Here is a 22,037-nt window from a genome sequence, read left to right on the forward strand (position 1 = left end):
ATAATCATGGGCATTATTTTTAGTACTAATTCTGGAAACCTGGATGAAATATTAAAGGTACAGATTTACTAATTCATTATAAGCTGTCAAACTTAATTTCAACATTGATCGGAACGAAGATAATCACATTTAAAAAAGAAAATAAATAAAACCAGAAAATCAAGAATTCCTCGACGTTGATGGCTTTTGTTCTTTTAAATGAAAATTCTAATGCAAATCAAGTCTTGCCAAATTAAATTCATCACACAATAAGTGTGATACATTTTTCTTGAATCGTCCTTCAATCACACAATAAATATATTACACTTACTATATAATTAATTTAAATTTGACCAAACTCGATTTGTATTAGAATCGCTCGTGCTGCAAATATATAACAGTAGACGATTATATTACCAATCCTGAACCACTGAACTTCTCTTGAGTAATTCGATCAATCCTCTCAACCATCTCGCTGCCCAGATAATTCTTCCAGTCTCCAACCACTCCCCGACGAAAAAACACTTTATTTTCCTCTCCAGAAGTCAGTTTACCATTCCTGTTAATATCCAGGGCGCTCAGATTATCAAAACTGCAGAGCTTCAAGATTTCTTCCACCAGGCCTGATTCCTCTTCACCAGCAGAAAATGGGGAACCCAGGAATTCCGCCAGGCGCCTTAAATGAGTTCCAGGCTGATTTTTCATGTCCTCAAACTTCAAGAACAGCACTCTGTCAGGATTCTCTATGCTCAGCTTCCAGTATTCCAGGGCATGCTCCCAGAAAGGTCCAAACAGGGTAACTCCCCGACAGAAGAGATCGAAAACCTCTGAGATTGAATTGGTTCCAGTTTCTTGAGGCCTTAACTCGTTGGTAAAGTGCCACAGGGACACGAAAATGTCCTTCGGATTCCTGCAGAGATACACAATCTTGCATGCAGAGTTCTGCTTTATTGATTCAGGAAGAGAAACGTGAGGTGAATGAGTAGAAAAGAGCCTAAGAGAAGGAAATGAAGAGAAATCAGGGATTTGGTTGTCAACGTAGAGCTTGATTTCCAGAAAGGGGACTAGGTCGTGGGGATTATTGCTGAGAAGGGGATGATTTTTTGCAACAGGAGGATATCGGGTTCGGTTCACCAGGGTAAAGATGATTGCTTTGAGCCATGTGGTGCCGGATTTGGGGGTGGTAACAAGAAAAATATCAGAGTTTTGAGCCTGGAAGTGTTTTTGACAGGAAATTACACCCTGGAGATGCCTGACGGGGTACCAGAAACCCTGATACTGATAGAGATGAGAAGCAAGCCATCCTCTTTCTTTAGGTAGAGTGGAGATGAAGTTCTTGCATTCTTGGGTTAATGTTTCTTCCTGTTGTAGATACTTTGGAGATATTTCAGATGGCATTTTATGAATGTACGTTTGGGAGTTTTTGGTTTCTGTTCACAATGGCATGCATTTATGCATGGTATACATATATAGGTGGGGTGGGTACGGGAGAATACGGTTTGAAGAGGATGGCAGGCTAGTATTTATTTTGGCCCTTTTAGTTGTACCTAAGTATGTTTGCTTTATATCTAGTAAGAATATACGTATAAACTCATGAGATAACAAATACACATAAGTTGAATTATTTTTAGTTATCGCATTTCTAAGATTGATCGATATGTGTATCTAGGGATATAATAGAATATTTGAATGGCTATATGATATAGGTAAAATGTGCAAAATACCCTCCTTATCTATTAAAGTTGAAAAAGTATAAAAACGGGCTAAGATCCACTTTTTTGATACACAAGTTCGATAAGATGAGACCCCAAGACTTAGAATATGGACATTTGGTTGACAGATACTTCGCACCATTTGGGAGCCTAAAGAAGCAATTGTACAATGAGGGACAAGTATAAATAGCCCATAATTATAAATATCCAAGTATGACTTTTAATGTGTTCTATCATTGTTTTTATATATATTAGACCATTTTCATTTCATCTAAACTCTAATTTGGCCATTAGAGTGGGTTTATTGGGGGTGACCCCAGCATTTATGACCTTTGTTACATTGGATTTTCAAGCTTATCTCCTTCAACATGAGAATCCAAGAACCAGAAGTGGACGACCTTAACCCTTTCATTTTGGCATCGTACAATCACCCACTGATACATGTATGAATATATGTCACACAATTGGATCACCCTAATGATAGAGAATAAATAAAAAAGAGTGACAAAGTATGTAATCCCATTTGCATATGATTTGGCTCCACGTACAAGAGTATTCAAGAGAAGTATGGTATACCTTTTCCTACAGAGAGTATAAAGATGATGACTATCTTGAAATTGTCCTTTCTAGTGTATGTACGTGTATACCTTTTGGTATAGAAAAGGTGGAAAGCAGCGGCGCAACGGCTTGTGCCCCTGCAACGGGATTATATATAGAGTTAACACATACCTTAACTCTAACTCCAACTAAGTACAAGTCATGTCATAAGATACGTTTAAGCCAATCAAACGTTTTGACAAGAGGGAAAGAACATATTGAACCAGCAATATTCATATGACAATAATTGACCTTAACCAGTATACCATAATATTGTCTGCAATTGTCAATGCGCAACAAGCCTAAAGTCATTGGCCCACGACATTTGGTGGTAAAGCCTAAAGTGATTAGGCCACTATACATCTGGTGGTGTTGATTCCACAATAACAAGCTTAGCTGCTTGCATAGTAGGCAGAAACATAGGTGGGATTCCCCTGAAACGGGAACTGCACGACGGATTGATGGATATGGAAAGAAGCGATCCACTCTACAGGACCACTCAGGCAAGGACTATTAAAAGCGGCAAGGCTGGTCCAGGGAGAAATCATTATATCACATGCGGAATAAAAGCACGACTTTAATGCACCATTATTGTTTCCCACTGCTACTACTCTCTGGCCCGTCCATAATTGGTTTCCATGTCTTCTTTTTCTAATCTTTGTTTTGGGTTTCGCTACCAAACTCAAAATAAACAATTAAACATGTTACGCCTTGTTTGACTTAAAGAGGATGTTTGCAAGGGCTTAACAATAAAAACTTACGAATTTGGTTTAGAAAATAAATTGAAAAGAATGTTATAAAAACTATATGCAGCTCCGCTCCAGTTTTTAAAGCTTATTGGTAGATTTGAAAATATCGAGTTATTTTACCAAACAATCCAAATTCAACTTTTATTTTCAAACACTCTCAATTTTTACAATTGCTTAACCTACAAATTTCTCTACAACTTATTCCTATCACCAAAAGTCGAAGCTATTACAAGCACCCCTTGAATATTATTTTATTAGGCCTTGAGCCTTGATTTGTTCACTTATTCTTCTATCCAGTGGATTATGTGGTTAACTTGAAGAAAATTACCTACCACAATCCAAACTGAGTTGTTTCAAAAGGTTCACAGGATTATAGAGCTCTGTGCTGGTCCAAATTTCCACCACTTCAAAGTACCTGAGATGACTTCTGAGTAATTATAGCTCATTAGACCCCCACTAAAGTGAGTAGTTTCTACTGGCAGAAAAAAGGGAAAGATCACAGGGAAAAGGGACATCCGCAAGAGCAATCTTCTTCCAATATGAAACAATGTGCCTAAATCAGATCAACAACTTGAAAAATGAAAGACAACTTGCATTGAAGAAGAAATCTTGTATGTTATTTAACCTAATTCAAGTAAAATACGAGCAAATACGTAATAAAAGTCATTCGCATTTCCATGTACAATGGAAGTACTTTAGGCCGCTGAGATTATCTAAAGTTGAATTCTCTCTTTAGCACCTGAGCATGAAAGAAGCAAAGATTCACTTCAGACATCTACATAGTTCCTGATATCTTGATCCAGCAGGAGACTATAGCCTCCTGATTGTTAGCAAACATGATTTCTATTGCTTCTCTCCCAGTAAAAACTATAGTTGGTATAGGTCAAAATTAAATGAGTAAACTAGATATGTCGGTTCCCCAGCACTTGATCACTCAATCTCTGGCACTCCCAACAACGAAAAGTTGGTATCTTCAGATCCAAGAAACGGGATATACTCTGATCCTCTGACATGAACACTAAAGCAAGCTGCATGATAAGCAACTTATGAGACGCCATCTTAAAGGAGATAGCGGAAGAAATGGTAAACCTATTTCTATGCAACAGATAAAAACAGCTAAATTATAGAAAATTCTGAACTCCAAATGCATTAGAAATATGTAGGTCTCTATGTTTCATGTATTATGTCACTGTTCACTTCAGCAGATCATTACCGTTTTCTATTTTCATTACACTTTGGAGCATTACATCCATCTTTGTTTTCATGTCTGACGCATCATCCATTTTAGGGGCAATAAGCATCAGCTCTCTATGGATTTCACGCACAAAACTGCAGATCTTCTGGGCAAATTCAAGTTCACCATCGGATATCCTACCTATCGCCAACCGCATCAGTTCTCCAGTCAAGTCTGCAAGCTGCACAAGAAGGATGAAAAACTGGTTTAAGAGACATAGTTAAGAAGGCATTGTAGTATTCTCTGTGGCCCATTTTTGGATGACACATATGACTTGAGCCTGATTATCAGAGAAGGAGAAGTTCATTGTTCTTCATGTGTTTCTCTTTTCTGTGTATGTGCCTGTGGCTAATACAGTTCAGAGAATTACCCCCAAGAGATAGTCAAGCACATTTATCTGCAAAGGCTCAACAGATGGGTCACTTAGTGGTCGCAAGGAAGCATTTATCTGATCAAGATTTAAAAGAGCCCCAGTCTTGCAAAAGTTACAAAGTGTAGCAGCTTCAACATATTCTTGAACCTATTAATGCAAGCAAAACCTCAAGTGAGATTGCAAAACATTATGCAGCAGTCAGAAGCTAAAAGGGCAGGATGTGGGTACTCCAGGTGAATAGGCCCGTCTCAGCTTCCAAAAATCAGTTCCTTGCAGCTCTTTCACTAAACGAGATATATATTGATCCACCACTGCAGCTAAATCCTTTTCTGCCTTTTCTAGAACTTCCTCTTTGTTGTTTTTACTGATTCTGTTGTTAGAGAGGGTAAGAAAATTAGTAACATTTTTCTAAATGGTCTTATTAGACCAAAATCACTCAAGGTCAGAAAACGACGCAGATCTTCCAATAAACATGTATACATCAGTTAGAAGTAGTTAGGCTAGAGTTACTTTATGACCAACATCACACGCTAATAACCATTAGAAAGAGTTCAAGGATATGTCAACTTTTTATTGAATTTTCTTCTGCTGTTAACTTTGTGTATCTCAATGTAAAATTTAGGAGACATAATTGCACAATGCAATTATTTTGTCAAAAAGAAATGGTACTTCTGAAAAAATGTCACCTGAAAATGCTAATCACCATTGCTTACTGATCAAAGGGTAGGAAAAATATATAAAGAAACTGAACATTGACAGAATTGCGCATAAACTACAACTGATTTCCATTTACCTATGCACCTGAAATATGACCTTCTTGCTATTCATAGTTACATCCCGACTTGCTTTCACCACTCTCTCTCTCTTTTCATTCTGTGGTGCATATAGAGAAAAAGTGATCGTACATTTCAGACAATTAAGTGTAAAGCTATCTTTAAATGTTTATCTGCAGAGGTATATGTGCATAATAAGTGAGAAAATATGAATTTAAGCAAAAACTACCAAATTCATGCATCTTCTCCAGGGGACAAGATAAGTTGATGCAAAAATAAATCAATGTGTTGAAATTAACAGCCACCTAACAATCTTCCACAATTGCCTAGAACAAGTCAGGACATCCAAAATGTAATTTCTTTCTTACACTCAACCTCAATCAATGCACAAAGCATGCACCAGCAGATGATATTATGATATACATATTCTCTAAGTAGCAGAAAAACAATTACGAAAGAATCCTCCATGAGATTATACTCCTTTAAATTTCACCCCGTTGGTTGTATATTAGCTTATTTCTATTAAATTTTCCGATACACTAATAAGCTTTCAAAGAATTAACATACTCATGTAACACACATTAGGATTACTTTGAATCGTTACGAACACAACATTTAGCAAATTAGCAAACACATTAAGCCCCTTTAAAGTTACTTTAAAAACCATACATTCAAAATCACAAGGCTTGCATAACATGGGTTATAAATCTTCATCAACAAAATATTTAAGCAGAACCTGTAGGCAATTTGATGTGCTCTATGTAACAGTTCACGAACAATAGAATTCATACGAAAAGTTTATCAAATTTCAACAACTGACACACCCTTTGCTGGCAAAAATGTGTCAAAGAAAAAACAGAGGTGGGCAATTACAATAAGCACGAAAAGGAAAAGCACCAGGTCATTAAGATAGGCGGCGTATTTGGAGAAGGCGTCCTTCATCGGATTGGAGTCAGAATCAGCGGCACTAGCAGTGGCATCAGTGGTCAAAGTTCTCGGCTTCTTGGTTGCAGTGCCCAGCAGCGCGGTCTCTCCAACTGTTTGACAAAATGTGTAAATGAATTAGTTGAGATTTCAAGAAATAATGCTGTGGAGGTGGCGCAATAAATGGTAAGAATGCTTACAATGGCGGGAGCGTTGAGGTTTAGGAGCCATGAGACAGAGCCTGTGGATGGCCGACGATTTGAACATCTGTCGCTCTGTTGCTCCACAACTACAGGCGGTCCACGTTCTTATGCTAGAAACTCTGAAAATGGTATAAACACAAAGATCTATCTCTGAATCACGAAGTTGCTGTGGTGTAGTGGTTATCACGTCAGTCTTACACACTGAAGGTCCCCAGTTCGATCCTGGGCAGCAACATTTCCAATTCTTTTGCTTTTTTAAGTTTATTTGTTTTTGGAATAGAATTACATATTTCTCAACATGTAAAACATCTTCATCACATAGCCCTATATTACACACTCACCCATCTATTGTGCGCAGTTGTTTTTTCTAATTATAATCTAATTTTGTTATATTTTTAATTTTTTTAAAAAGATTGTATCAATCAATCATTAATTGAATATTAATAAATAACAAGAAAGTATGATACAACATTAAAATCATTCTCATCCATAAGTAACAGCAAAGTATGATACAACATTAAAATCATTCTCATCCTAGCTCAATTGAAATTTGTTTTAGAGAGAGAATCATGTAGTTACCGCTTTTTCTTTTTCTTTTTCGTCATTTATCTATATTACTAGGTACCATGGCATATTATTTTTGTGTTTATATAATAAACAATTTTTTATATTTTTAAATATATTTTGATTAATTATATTTAAACACTCTCTAAAAATACGAAATTATATTTTTTTTCCAAAAAAATTTGAAATTATACTTACACCCTATCCAAAAATTATCTGTTTTTACCTGGACCTGCTTCTATTCGGGTTTGGGCAGAAAATGATAACGTGAAGCCAAAAAATTATATAAATTTTTAGTTTTGTCTTCATATAGCATTCTCATATATATTTTTGTACTTATAAGGAGATAAATATAATATACATATATATGTATATTGCATGAGGTTAACATTATTACATTTTGTCTTATAAGTACAAAATTATTACATAAAATGTTAAATAAGGGGTAAATTTTGAAATTTATGCAATTTTACTAATGTCAACAATTTTATCCGAATTATAACAAAAAGGGATCATATATAAACAGTGAATTTTAAGAAGGAGCATAATCGTATAAGTATAATTTCATAACTTCTTTAGGAAAAAGTGTAGTTTCATATTTTCAAAGGGAGTCTAAGTGTAATTAACCTAATATATGATAAATAAAAATATATATATAAACCATCACATTACATCTACCTATACTATATAAAAAAATAGGCCATCTTGACTCAAAAATGACGGTTATTGATACTGCCGCATTAATTTTTAAATATGACTATTATATCCCCATAATAGATTGCATACTATATATTTTTATAAAAAATTACAATTACTCTTTTTTTTTTTTTTTAACAAAAGTGACTCTATATTATTTTAACAACACCATACCATTCTTTTACCGTGTCAATAATACCTTTTGATGCATTCAAAAAATGTACAGGTCCAATGAATATGGACTATGCTCAAAACTTGGGCTGAAACAAATCCAAATCCTGATGTTAATAACATAAGCATGCTTAGAATAAAAAGAACTTACTTCATGCCTATATAGAGCAGGACCTTTTAGGAGGGTGCTTCCATAAAGGAGGGCTTAGCGGGTGCCTTTTGTGCTTACTCTGGTGTAGAATTTTATTTTTCTGCAAGAGAATGTATATATTACGAATAGATCTAACACGAAGCGAAGTTATTGTGTCTCCTCGGAGGGGGGCTTATTTGAGAGGGCGGCCTTCTTGAAGCAAGACTTAGGGACCTCACTAGAGGAAGCATAAGATGTCCGTCGGAAGTAGGGCTTAGATGCCTCAATGGAGGAGGGTTTAGGTGCCTGCATGGGACAGAGCTTATAGGTCCCCCAAAGAATGACCTAAGTGCCTGCCTGAAGGAAGGCCGAGGTGCCTGTGTGGAAGACATGGTTTTTGTGCCTGTGTGGAAAACATGGCTTTCTATAAGAGGGATGCCTTCCTCGTGAAATCCTTACAAGCAAACATATGTTAACATATTGAAGGGTAAAATAAATCTCCAAAACTATTAAAATAAAAAATACTCCTTGAGGGAAGTTGAGATGCAAAGATTTATTTATTGAGAGGGATGTCTGCTTAGGGACAAGACTTATTTCGTGAAGGATGCTTGCTTGGGAGCAGGCTATTTTTCTGAGGGGGATGCCCCCTTGGTGCAGGATCTTTTTTTTTCCTAGGAGGATGTCTGCTTCGGGACAGAGTTTGTTCTTAGAAGGCATCTGGGTGGAATAAGTCCACGTCTTTTTGTTCCTTGCATTTTTCACCAAGGACAACATTTTTGTACTCCCTAGTCTCCTCTAAGCTGATGTATTTTACAACTAGTGCTAAGAGACTGTAAAAAATTGCGAGGGGGCTTCTTAGTTAAAAACTTAAAAAAATCCCCATCTTGTAATCCCTGTGTAAAAGCATAAATTAATGTATTAGATGTTGCAATAGAGACCTCTAGGCCCGCTAAACTAAAGCGTTGAAGATACTTCCTCAGTGATTCCCCTTCTCTTTGTTGTAAAGAGAAAAAGCTCATGATTATCTTTTCACATCGTTTACTACTGGCAAATTGATGGAGGAATAGAGAGTGAAATCTCTGACTGATCGGATAGATCCGAGGGCAATTTATTGAACCACTATTGGGCCAACCGTGTGAAGGTGGTTACAAACACACGACATTTGACCCAGGGTTGTAACAGTAGAGTAGGAGAGGTGCTCATGAGAATGTGGTTCCGTCGTACTCCGGTAGGTTGTGCTCCTTCCAGTTGAGGGGGAGTTCGTCTGCCATGGTCTCTTCACTGAAGGGGATACCCTATTGTTTCTCCGAGGGTTCTCCCACGATTTAGCACTGGACGTCTTGGAGGATTTTCTACAGGTATTCCAGACGTGCGATCCAATAAGGATGGATGTCCCGCTGGATTTGCGAGGGGGGTCCCTGGTCTTTCGCGACCGGCAGTGCAGGGGTAGGGTATACACTTTAACTTCCTTCCTTAGGGGCATCCACGTCGAATAGGGTTACTGTGTGGGTTGAGATTAATGTCTTCATTTGCTCCCGTATGGCCGTCGTGACCGTCTGTTGTATGATCTATAGGAGTTCTGGGGGAGCCCCCGACGGGTTTGAAGAGGAATTGTGTTGTGGCAGATCAGTTAGTGGGTCAGCAGGTTTGGAGGGTCTTGGGACCATCGCTCCAATCCAGAGGTTGCCCCACTAATAGGGGATACCATATTAGCGGGTGCCAAGGGAGTTCTTGCAACAATTTGCAAAGTCTGATTGTTGCTAGGTGTCTCCACAGTCTTTTATTTGCTTGCGGGATTGCTGGGGATTTCTATGATAACTCACATCTTTAACTCAAGTTTCCACAGACGAAGCCAATGATGAGTTCAAAAAATACACGGGTCCAATGGATATGGATCATGCTCAAAGTTTGAGCCGAAGTGAATGCAAATCCTGAAGGGAGGACCTGCAAAAAAGGCGTTAGCACTTCGATGCCCAAGTTAGTATTGGATTTAGGAGAAAAATAATTGTAAGAAATAAAATGTAATGAGAAATAGTTATAGAGTAAGCAATTTCATGAGATAAATTGTGCTAAGAGTGTAATTCAATTGCTAAAGCAAGAATAGAGTGTGGTTTTCCAGATTATGGAGGGTGTCCCCATAGAGGATTGAAAGTGTCCTATTGGAGGATTGAAGAAGGCGTTCCTATTGAAGGACTAAAGAAGACGTCCCTAGTAAAGGGTGCTGAAATGAGAAATTGAAATAAAAATAAGAATTTCATGAGTAAAATATGGTAGAAGTACGGGTTAAGAGTTGCAGCGAAATAACAAGACAATTTCTAGCTTCTTGAATGTGTGTCTGTTAGGGGACTACTGCATGTATTTATAGAGAAGGAGTTCCTCTTCGAACGAACTCTGTTTGTGAGTTGCACTTCCCAAAAAAAAGGCAAAAGTTTGGGGATAAGGCATGATCGTATCTTCTTCTTGACTTGAGCAACACGTCTTTAGTTGGGGGATGACTCTTTTTACATGAGGACTCCTACTTTTGCAAGAAGTCCTTTCTAGTTTCTAGGTCAAGAAGTCCAGCTTTTTTAGGGGCTTCCCTTTTCCTGGGTTGGGTTTGTAAGGTGGGTTTGAGGTCCGGTAGGCCTTGTACCAAGCCTCATTCTAGGGCCAAATTGGGCTTCCCTCTTAGGCTGAGCTTAGTAATTTTTCAGTGGACGTCCTCATGATGTGGGCCTCTCGATTCTTTATTCTTTTTGGATCGCTTGGGCCTTTTTGGACCAACTTATTTTTATGCGTATCACCTTTAAATGAGTTTTATTTTGTTTCTTCTTATTTTTTGTAAAATATAATTTATTATTTATAATATATTTTAAAATATATTAAATTATTTATTATATGCACGCGCTAACAACATGCCATGGCGGTTAGTATTATTATAAATAAAATCGGTGTCATAGACACAAAGAGGCGATTTTGACACTACTGCACTAATTTTTTGTGATCTAAAAAATGTCATTCAACTAGTAAAATACTAACTTATTCAATTGCACAAGTTTTACATTAACTTAACTGCCAAAGTAATATGCATGCAGGAATAGAATGTTACAACGATTAGTTTAAAAAAAAATAATTTAATTGTATTATCAACACAACAAAAAAAATTCGTACAATAGTATCATATACCGCCATTTATAAGTGAAAATTGTATTTTTTTTTATTAGTATAGCTAAAATTATTAACCAATACTCTTTTGATGTTTTGGTCTAATTTAGTTTTCTTTTCACGTACAAGTGGTAAAAATTACTTTTTTAAATAGCTATTGTTTTTAACTAATATTCTTTTTCTTCCTCTCCTAATTTAAATATTCGCTTATAATAAAAAGACATTAATAAAAGTATTTAATTATTTATATTTTTAAATCTTTGTGCAAATGCTCGTCTCAAAACAATAATAATAATAATAAAATCGTTGTGGAAATGCAACCAATGTGCCAATACAAGAGAGAAAATGAGGCGGAAAAAATCGAACAAGAAATAGTCCTGACAACAGCAGTCAAAAAATCAGCAAGCCAAATTTCCCGAATCCCGTATATGTAGTTTTCAAGACAAGCAGCTCACACTACATTTTGATCTGTATTCGACGCCTACCCTCAAATCCAATTACGCCTCTCAAATTTTCCCAGAGCAGAAAAATCAACCCAATAAGCCAATAAAAATGGTGACTTTAGTGGTGGCTACCACCTGCGATCCGGCGTCGATCAACCCGGCCAAAGCCCTCTTGGCCATGCCCGGTTGGCAGCCTGGCCCCACCCTGGAGGGCGGCATCAGAAGCTTCAAGAATGGTGGCTCCCTTCGATTACTGGAACAAGAGAAGTTTATAATTGAAGAAGACGATCTGGACTTGAGATGGGAGGCGGCCACCGGAGAGACGGTGGTGGAGGTGATTTTTCTATCTCGACACGCCGCCGTTTCAAATCGTCCTGCTCTCACTATCCACCCTATAGGTACCCCAGATATATATTCCGGTACATTGTATACGTGTATGCATCACGTATGTATAAATTGTGTATATACTTACGTACATGAATGCTGGATGTATAAGTGGTCTATACTTGGGCCAAGATTCGTAATTTATAGGTGATTGTTCACAGGGGTACCCCATTTGAAGGATGGAGATGTTCTACCACAAGGGGGAAAACCAGGATGGGCGGCGCCACCTTGTCCTCGTATGGGGCCATGGCTGCTGCTCTTGAAGAAAATTGCTGAGTCCCACAATTTACTGCCTGAATTTGAGGTTTTTTATTGTCTATACTTCATCCAAGATTCACAATACATCAGTATTTGTTCTTGTTATAGCTTTAGTTCATATTCGTGAACATGTTTGTAATTCATCAGTTCTTTTTTATATTAATGATTTGTGTCCCTTTTTGTTACTTCGTCTTGTATCTAAGCTTGAATTTCTTGTGAATATTCTGAGTTATACATTTTATAGAATATGGAGAATGTTAATTAATTGATATCATTTTTTCTGCTGCGAGCAGATAACTTTGGAGGCTACTCATCATGGGCCTGTAACAACGAAGCCAACAATGTTTATTGAGATAGGTAAAGTTTATAAATTTATTATGTCTATAGATTTAATAAGACTATTTGCTTCATTTTCTTGTTTGGAGCAATTGCTTCCCTTTCCCTAATTGCCCATTTGGTAGGTGGGCTGTATCAAGTTTCTCTCTAACCTTTGGATAAATTTCTTTTTATTGTTGTAACTCTAGGATCAGTTTTCTTCTTCAAGACATTCCAGTATCTTCCTTTTTCTTTTTTATGCTCAGCTTCAATCCTTGCGCTTACTATACTTCCTTAGGTTGAAAAATAGCAGTTCTGTTTTGTATTCAAAGTTTGGACCTGTTGATATAAAATTGTCATTTCCAAGTTGTTCTGTATGTGCAAACTATATCTGTTTGTCGATGAGTTATAGAGATATATTGATATATAAATGTACATTATTGATAGTCCAGCCTTCTAAATTTTCTCCGAGTATAGTTCATTGCATGACTCTTTTCACATTCTTGCTTAAGTTCTCTATATCCTCTTCCAATTGTAAATTTAATTGATCCGCTTCCTAGTTTCAATTGTGTGTTATCTTTTATCAAGTCGTCAAATGGTTATGCAATCCAAATATATTCATGTGTCCTTGACCAAATGTATCTTCTTGTTAATTAACTTCACCATAAATGTATTACATTCACTTTATTATTATATGTGCTGCATCTATCTGCTAATACTAATCTATCTTAGGGAGACGACTGACATTATCTAACTAGAGAGTGAGTTCATTTTCTCTGGTTTGAAGGAGAGTGTTATATGTCGGCACCTCCCTGGAAAGATGAATACTCTAAACATGCAAATGAAAGAATTGAAGGATTATTCTTTTTGTACCCCTCAGAGACGAGGGCTCCTGGCAGCACCATCTTTATCTGCCCATTTTAGTTCTTTTCTATACTCTGCTCTGTTGTTAGTCTGCGTTTAAGTTTTCAATGTTATGGACTTTTGTCTTGTATTTCTTTGAATTGAGGATTATCCTGACCTTTGCTTATTGGTTTTTCCTTTGTTTGATATAGGTAGCACAGAAGATTACTGGGGAAGACAGGATGCTGCTCGTGTTGTTGCTCAAGTTGAGTACATGTTGATGCCAGTCCTATATCAAGATTCTTGAATCTCTTAATGCAAAGTATTATAACGACACACTTAAATTGAAATATATGTTGCCGCAAGATGAATATTTTGGGATGGAAATCGTATGCTACTCTCTGTGGGTGGGTGGGTGCCATTTACATTCAGTATATGTAAATAGCATCCTTATATCTTTATAATTTTTTGCGACATATTCCACTTTTCTCTTATCACTGAATTAGAGATTTGTATATTATCACATATTTCTATTAAGTGGAACAGAAAATGAGGTTTCTTATATGTAATGATATATATTAGGTAAATAAAGCTGATTATTACATTTCATTGTTACGGCAGTACGACTTACTCATCTTATATGATGGGGTTAAATTCTAATCTAATAATTGTGATTCTTGCTGTTGAAGTTAGTTTGGGAAGGACTTGGTCTTGGAGAAGGTGCTGCTACTGGAACTTGGAGCAGGTATGTTTGAATTCACGCAGCGGCTCCTGTCTAAATCTCTCAAGTACTATTGATTTCCCAACATTTGGCTTCCTCTTATATATTTTCTGTGTTGAACTTATAATGACTAGAAATCAGCTTTCTCACGGACCTAATGCCATAATCCTGTAGTTTGTTGTCTTGATTGGTTCATCACGAACAGACGTCAATACTCAAATCATTAGTTTCTGCGCTGTTCAAATAATATGCTTTTATATGCTGGAAATGTAGTTTAATTTGTCTGCATGCATGTCTTCGTTTGATGTAAATAACGTTTCTTAACAAAGTTGTTTATTTAATTTCAGTGCAACCGAAAAGAAGAAGGTTCTCCTTGGTATTGGAGGAGGGCATTATGTACCTCGGCACATGGACATAATTATGTAAGTCGATTGTTTCAATTATTGCATCATAATTTCACCCTGGTTATTCAATACATGGTCAGATTCTGTTGTTATGCAGAACATGTAAAACTGAAATTGAGCAAATCTTGTAAATCTTCTTCGACTGAAATATGACAGGAAAGACGGGACTTGGGTCGGCCACCTCATCTCCGGATATTCTTTGCCAATGGAAGATCCTGGACAGTTGAAAGAGAAAACAACCACTGACAGCATTGGAGGGACATGGAAACAAGCCATCAAAGTTGCTTTTGATGCTACCAAAGCAGCCTTCCCAGGCGGAGAAATTCTGGCACATCTTGATCATAAGTAAGTTCTCTATAAACAACAGATTAATGGGCTCCAAAATGCATCAAGTACACTGTCGCTATAACACAAGATTACATCAAGCCATCAGAGTTGCCTTCGATGCTACCAAAACAGCTCCACATTAACTAACACTTTTGGCTGCAGGAGTTTCAAGGGTTGGCAGAAGAATGCTATTACAGATTTTCTAGGCCAACAGGGCATAAAAGTCGGCAAGCCAGCAGACTTCCATTGATCCCGATGATACGGTACCAGTCTCGTTCCAGCAACCATGGCCGAATCCAAGATTTTATATGGTTGTCGGAATACTGTAACAGTCCATTTGCTGATTCAGTTCATAGATACTGGGAGGTAGAAGCTGAAATCTGCTAATTGAGAAGAGATGCACGATGATGTCATTCTAGTTTGACCTGTCTTTTCTTGGACCCCTTTGTGCGATCTTGAACTCAGATAATGTAAGCCATGTAAGAATAATATCTTGTACAATATTTATTCGGATGTAAGAGAAAAGAAAACCCTTCTAAAACAAGAAAAAAATAGAGTACAATGTAGCATCAGATGTTTTGATGTTGTTATGTGTAAGGAGATGCATCACCCAGTTTTCAAAACCGCTAACATACAATGTATGTTTTAGGAATGAAGATGAAAATCAATGCTCTACCAACTTCAATTTCGAAGGCCATAAATTAAAGGAAAATGAAGGATATTTGACTTTATCGTATTCTTTTTTAGAAAATAAGAGACAAATACATGTATACATACACATACAAAGACACACGTATTTTCATTCGTACATACCACATGGGTTAGATCGAGAATACATTGTTTTTAATTTCCATATATATATATATCAATCAATTTGGTCAAATTTTAGTGCGAGCTACTCATATTCAAGTCTGCATGTCCTGATACACTCACACATACCAATATGTGTCTGTGTGTGTATGTAAATATTTTTGTATAAACAAAGATTGCTAAAAAGCCAAATGCCAATAAATTTTATTTATATTGTTTTGCAACGGAAATGGATGGCTTCTCATTGCTTTTCTTTTTTTCTTTTATTTTTTGGTAGATATATGTTGCTGGTGAAAATAGAAATACTGTGTTATGTGACGAAATTGATTGAAATTTTAGACTGTATTTGAATGGAAAGATCCTAACGAATCTATATTAGAAAAATTGATGTCGCTGATACAAATTGTTCTTTTTAAGTAAAAAAAAAAAAATTCTTTTTTATATAGTATAGATCAGATTAATAATCTGAATCAGGGCCAGAAATTAACTTAGAACAACAAAATTGATGGATACAAATTGTTCTTTTTAAGTAAAAAAAAAAAAATTCTTTTTTATATAGTATAGATCAGATTAATAATATAATCCAGGGCCAGAAATTAACTTAGAACAACTAGAATAATATTAAATTGAAAAATAGTGAGGGATTTTCAAAGTTGTAGGTGGAACAACAGAAATCAGATCATTCCTTGCATGCATTATTGCAGACAAGGTAGGATGGGAATGTCCAGATAGAATGAATGGCAGCTGGAATATGAAACACGACTAATGAATGCATTAGACGTTATACGCTAATCGCCATTTGAATTTGATTAAGTCGTGTGGGGACATTTAAGAAATTAAGGTCATAAGTAGTGTTTGAAACAGGTCATTTTACAATAAATCGGATGCGTGTTCGCTCCGCTCCTTTGCTCACCACATATTTGCATGTTATTATTATTAATATTTTTCAATGACGAGTAATGGACTCGTCAAATTTAATTTTCCATAAATTTTATAAATATTTTCATAATTATATATTTTTGTATGCCGTTTAAATGATTATGGGATCGATTAAACAATAGATTGGACAAAACCAAATCATCTGTTAAACAAATTAAGAATATCTGAGAAGAAGGTTGTCATGAAAAATCTACCTCAACGATAGAATACAACAGCCCGCGCACTCGTTTTATTAATAATTTTTTATTTATACGTATTCAGAGTTAATTCACTTTTATTAGTTTTATGATCAGTTATTCATTTTATTTTATCTTTTAATTTAATTAAATTAAATAGATGTCCTTGGATGGTTAGTACAACATAAAATGGGGCCCCCTTGATAATGGCCTCAAAAGTGGTCATCATTTGCCCGTGGGATAAGAGAACCCCATCACCCACTCAAAAGGGCAGTGTCCGAATAAAGCAACTACATATCTGTTCCGTTAATTATGATAATTAATTATTGATTTAAATCAATGTTAATATTTATTATCTCCCTTTATTTGAAATGAAAAATATAAAGCAGAGTGTATTATTAAAATTATTAGTATTTTAATTACGTATAAATATTTGATTAATTATGATAAATTGGATGACCGCAGCGGTAATTAGCGTAGTTCACGTCGGCATCACTTCTTCTTTTTTAATTATTGCAATATAAAAGAAAAAATAAAATTCATATGCTTCGAAAGGCATTAGATTGGATGATCGCAGGAGAGCCGCACGATCATACCAAAGTTTAAATACCCATACACCCCTTAATTGAAGATTAAGAATGTCGATCAAAAAAATAAAAAAATAAAATCACACAGTAATATAATAAATATGTTAGGTTTAAGTCTATAAATTAATACACCGACTAAGATGATTGGACAAAAAAAAAATTAATATTTACGTATCGAGACTTATTCAATCATGTTCGAATCACTTCTATTAAAACGAATTTGATATCCTCTTTCGGAATCTACTTTTGTCCACATTATATGAATTTGTATAAATGGAGAAATCTTGTGAAATTGAAGCATTCTTGATTGAGAAAATGAAATTAAAACTGAAGTTGTTTACTTAACTAAAAGTTTTCCATTGTGAGAATCAATGGAATAGTGACATTGATTTGACCCCTATTTTTCTATCACCCTTGACAACTCATGTAAGTTGTTTAAATTTTCGTTCACAAAAATAAAATATTATTTATTATGTATATATTAAATAAAATATAAAATACAAATTATTTTATAATAAAGTATATACTAAATGCAAAATAAAATAAAATATTAATAAACATTCACATTGCTTGTAAAAAACTAGTTGAGATGAGATTAATTTAGTGTAAAGTGATGATAATTGAGGAGCATTTGTGCAAAAATACAATGACTGGCATCCAAAGTATTACTATAACAAAAATAAAGGAAGAAAAAAAGCAGCAATAATTAAGGAGGGATTTCGTTTTCATGGTAGTTTTTGAGCTGTCTTTCTGATCATCCCTCCGCTTATAATATTAATACCTATAAATTGCACAAATTAAAACGCGGACTACAAACATTGGATCATAACATACTTGTGGTAAATAAAATAAAATTATCCTTATTACATTTTCAATTTTTGACCTGGTGAATTATATGGATGTTATATTCATAAATTTCGTATAACGAGTAGCTTTGAACTTAATTTTAGTATGTTGATGATGTAGCATTGGTCGAGTTAAATAATATTTCGATGATTTTTTTTATATATTGAACGTTTAACTAATTTATTCAAAGATATTCATATATTTCATATTCCAAATTCTATTATTGATATTCTTTTTAGAATATTTTAGAATAAGATCATATTGTTTAAAATTGCATTACATTTTTTTAGTAGTACCAAGTTTACTAAAGTAATAGAATAATACAACTAACTTACAACTAAAGACTCGAAATCCAGATAATAATAATAGATAAATTATAGCTACATCTTTTGAAATTAACATAATTGTAAATACTTTATTATTGTTTGAGGAATTATAAATATCTAATTGATTTTACATTAATTTAACAACGAGCCAGTTCTGTTAACCTCCATTTTAGATTTTCATCCAATTTTTCTGGTGAACTGACATAAATGTCATTTTGGATTATGGATTATAATTTTATTTTATATCTTTTAGAAACTTTTAAAATATTTTTGTGGACTAATATTCTATATGGATTATTTATTTTACCCATCCTTATTATTATTTTTTTAATTCTTTTAAAAAATTCAGTAAGAATAAATAGTAATTTCATATCACTATTGAGAGACTATATAATTATTTTTATTTAATAAAATATTTATAATTTTTTTATAATTATAATAAATATTATGAGAGCTATCTGTAATTTACTTTAGTTATTAAATCCAAAAATAGCCAAGACAACAAGAGTGAGTGACCAAGACATGTTAAGCATTTTGAATGCTAGTGGGGCCCAATACCCCCAAAAAATATAAATTATCCAAAATAAACTAAATTATATTCTCTCTTTTGTTTAAAAAAAAAAAAAGAAAATAATTTGCATATTGAAAGCAAAGTACAGATCCACCTGAACGTGGTCATTTGTTTGTCGTGATTTAATTTTTGTCAAAAGTCCAAACAAACTCCACCAAACTTTACCTCACACAAACACGACTTTGGAGTATTTGTACATTTTTATATTATCCAACTCCCCTTAAAACCCTTTCCTTCATTCCTATTTCACTTTCCATCGACCCAGAAACATAACGAACAAACTGGGATTTTTTTTACCTCTGACTTCCCTTTGTCCCCCCAATAGGGAAACCATAACAAAAACAATTTCTCTTCTATTTGCAGATTTATTTTTGGGATAATTACACTACTGCCATTATACATAGATTATTTTTAATTTTAAAAATTATATTTAATATTCTTAATATTTTATTTATATTAAGTTATTATAAATTAAATATTTTTTTTCTGATTAAAATACTCTTATGCATTTTCACAAGCTAATGCAGGTGATGGATTATATTATAATAATATTTTAATTAAAAAATATTTATTTGGCCTACAACAAGTCAATTATAAATTAATTGAGATTAAACATAAATTTTTATTTAATTTTATTTTACTAATGTCATTAAATTCGAATGAAAATGAGTCTAACCTTAGAAAGAGCGGTGTTATTATCCCTTGAATTATTTATTATAAATTTTATTGTTTTTTAATCTCATTTAATATATATATTTTTAAATAAAATAAATAATATAATTTTTATATGCATAACATATGTACATAAAAGAAAATAAAAAAAAACATGAAATAAAAATTCAAAATGGTGATGTATTGTATTTTAAATATATTTTGCATTCCCATGGCGGATTCCATTGTCAGACTTTTTCCCACATCCCGTAAACAATTATTCTACTATTATTCTAGGGATCTACGTGTGATAACTGATAATCTGTCCAAGACTAAAAACGACATCGTGCTGGGAAAACATTTCCCATTCTCATTGCTCCAAGTCGAAGGGGGGAAATCATTTACCTCTGGAAAAAAAACCCTATAATTTAATGTATGTATATGTAGAGAGAGAGAGAGTGAGTTGACTATGTTTAAGAGAGAGAGGGAGAGAGGGGATTGAGTTGAGTGTCTTCTCACTCTAATTATATGTTTTTTCTTTTAAACGCACAGAAAATGTACCACGCATAGCTCCAAGACTGCCCTCCCTCTTTTCTCTCTCTAAAGATCTCTTCTGCCAGAGGGCGTGTTTGTCTGTATCTACTAGGTATATATCGGTGTAAATCAAGTCAGTCGCCGTGATGCTGTGTCGTTTAGCCGGCTGAGATTTCGCTACCAGATTCTCTCTTCTAAGGGAAAGAAGGTGCTCTGTTTTGAGAAAGTTGAGGCACAACTGGAGTTCCTAGTTCTCTCTCTCTCTACGGACAAGTATTTCCAGCTGTGTGAGTATGTATACCCATGTACAATTTTCGTACGATACTCCGTATACGTATTTCTTCTATTTGGATCTTATGTTGATCTCTCTGTGATGATGCGTATATCCGCTGATGCTATTTAGATTTACGCTGTTAGGATTGCATTTTCGTGGCTCTTGTTTCGGATTTCTTTTTTCAAGTGATGATCGTCCTTCTGAAATGGTGCAGCAGAAAGGGAAATTTGCAGTCTTTTTGTGAATCGATAAAAGGGGAGTTCTCTTTTCAGTTGCTGATCAAACAGGCATAGAAGGTATTTGAGTTTTATCTTTTACACGTAGTTATCTTTTTTATTATATCCTTGGACAAAATATGTAGCTTTTTTGTTTCTTGTAGTAATTTAAATGATTTTAAAGGATCAGATTAAATCAAATATTTCATGCTTTTAGGAATTTTTGCTTGTAATTTACCACATTCTTCTTTTTTCAGGAAGATTCAGGAGAGGTTAAAAGATTATGAGTTATAAGAATGTGTAAGGTTCGTTTAGATCTGGGAGGGAGAGAGAGTGTGAAGAGTACAGAGAGAGGGCAAATCATGTAGTGGGCATTGGGGTTTTTGACTTTGAAGCAGGAAATATAGGTTAAAAAATGTCAGTATAATTTTTTTAGCTGATAAAGGACTGTTGGGATGTTTGAAAAGTGGCGTGACCTTTTCTTGTCCACTTCTTTATCTTTAGACAAAGGGAAGATTCCAAAACTTAAGTCTACTGTTTATGCCCAAACAATATAAAAAGTTATTTTTTCTTCCACTAAAAAGTTTCTATATGATAGAGTAGTCCCCTGATTGCTTCATTTTCTTTTTCTTTTTTTCTTTCTGGTGAAAAACTTGCTAGCACCTCCCTTTTCTGCGTTTGATTCTAAAGTAAAAGGCGGTTTGACATATATGACCAAGGAATAGATTGTTTTAGTATTCACACTCATTTGGCTTTTATTGGTGGATATATCCAGCAACATTCAATATCTTTTAAATTGTTGTTCTTCTACAAAAGGAAAGGTGAGATAATCAGTTTCTCGGGTTTTCATTTTTGCATCTTCAATTATTCTCCATGAAGACTAGAATCTAAATGGAGAATAATGACGTTAGCTGGAAGAGCAATCAAGATAAAGCAATACTTTATAATTTGCGAAATCTGCAATTAATTGTTCCTGATCTGTTGCAGTAGGATGAAATCCTTGTTTCTGATGCAGCTTCCATATGCTTATGGTTAGATAATGCTTTAGTTTGTTTTAGTAATTATACTTTATATGGGTGGATTCATTATCAGCGTCATGTGAGCTTTCTGGGGTTTATGGGTTTTGGAACAACTGGATCTAGCTGTGCTACGCATAATTCAATG

The 22,037-nt window shown here is 34.7% G+C and overlaps 3 protein-coding genes and 1 non-coding gene across 6 annotated transcripts; 2 read left to right on the forward strand and 2 right to left on the reverse strand.

Annotated features, from left to right (window-relative positions):
• Window positions 1-232: 232 nt before the first annotated feature.
• LOC105180152 (cytosolic sulfotransferase 12-like) lies at window positions 233-1,400 on the reverse strand. Its single transcript, XM_011103812.2, has one exon. The coding sequence runs from the start codon at window positions 1,375-1,377 to the stop codon at window positions 388-390; it is 990 nt and encodes a 329-aa protein (XP_011102114.1). The 5' UTR covers window positions 1,378-1,400; the 3' UTR covers window positions 233-387.
• A 2,209-nt stretch (window positions 1,401-3,609) lies between these two features.
• Window positions 3,610-6,646, reverse strand: LOC105180153 (translin-associated protein X). Of its 3 annotated transcripts, none has more exons than XM_011103814.2 (7): window positions 6,542-6,646; window positions 6,315-6,454; window positions 5,438-5,517; window positions 4,873-5,014; window positions 4,642-4,791; window positions 4,251-4,452; window positions 3,610-4,065 (listed from the first exon to the last, which is right to left on the reverse strand). In XM_011103814.2, exons 1-7 carry the CDS (start codon window positions 6,606-6,608, stop codon window positions 3,968-3,970), a joined length of 879 nt encoding a protein of 292 aa, XP_011102116.1. In that variant the 5' UTR covers window positions 6,609-6,646; the 3' UTR covers window positions 3,610-3,967. The 3 variants fall into 3 exon arrangements, with proteins under 3 accessions (XP_011102116.1, XP_020547247.1, XP_020547248.1); XM_020691588.1 differs by having other exon boundaries at window positions 6,291-6,454; XM_020691589.1 differs by lacking the exons at window positions 6,315-6,454; window positions 6,542-6,646 and adding an exon at window positions 6,154-6,266.
• Window positions 6,647-6,706: 60 nt separating this feature from the next.
• Window positions 6,707-6,779, forward strand: TRNAV-UAC. The gene has a single exon. It is a non-coding gene; the product is annotated as a tRNA-Val (tRNA).
• A 4,798-nt stretch (window positions 6,780-11,577) lies between these two features.
• Window positions 11,578-15,329, forward strand: LOC105180154 (D-aminoacyl-tRNA deacylase-like). Its single transcript, XM_011103815.2, has 8 exons — window positions 11,578-12,090; window positions 12,238-12,380; window positions 12,628-12,691; window positions 13,705-13,757; window positions 14,182-14,237; window positions 14,561-14,635; window positions 14,774-14,962; window positions 15,107-15,329. Exons 1-8 carry the CDS (start codon window positions 11,802-11,804, stop codon window positions 15,192-15,194), a joined length of 957 nt encoding a protein of 318 aa, XP_011102117.1. The 5' UTR covers window positions 11,578-11,801; the 3' UTR covers window positions 15,195-15,329.
• The last annotated feature ends 6,708 nt before the right edge of the window (window positions 15,330-22,037 follow it).

Source organism: Sesamum indicum, unplaced genomic scaffold (genome assembly GCF_000512975.1).
Source record: "Sesamum indicum cultivar Zhongzhi No. 13 unplaced genomic scaffold, S_indicum_v1.0 scaffold00358, whole genome shotgun sequence".
Lineage (NCBI taxonomy): Eukaryota > Viridiplantae > Streptophyta > Magnoliopsida > Lamiales > Pedaliaceae > Sesamum > Sesamum indicum.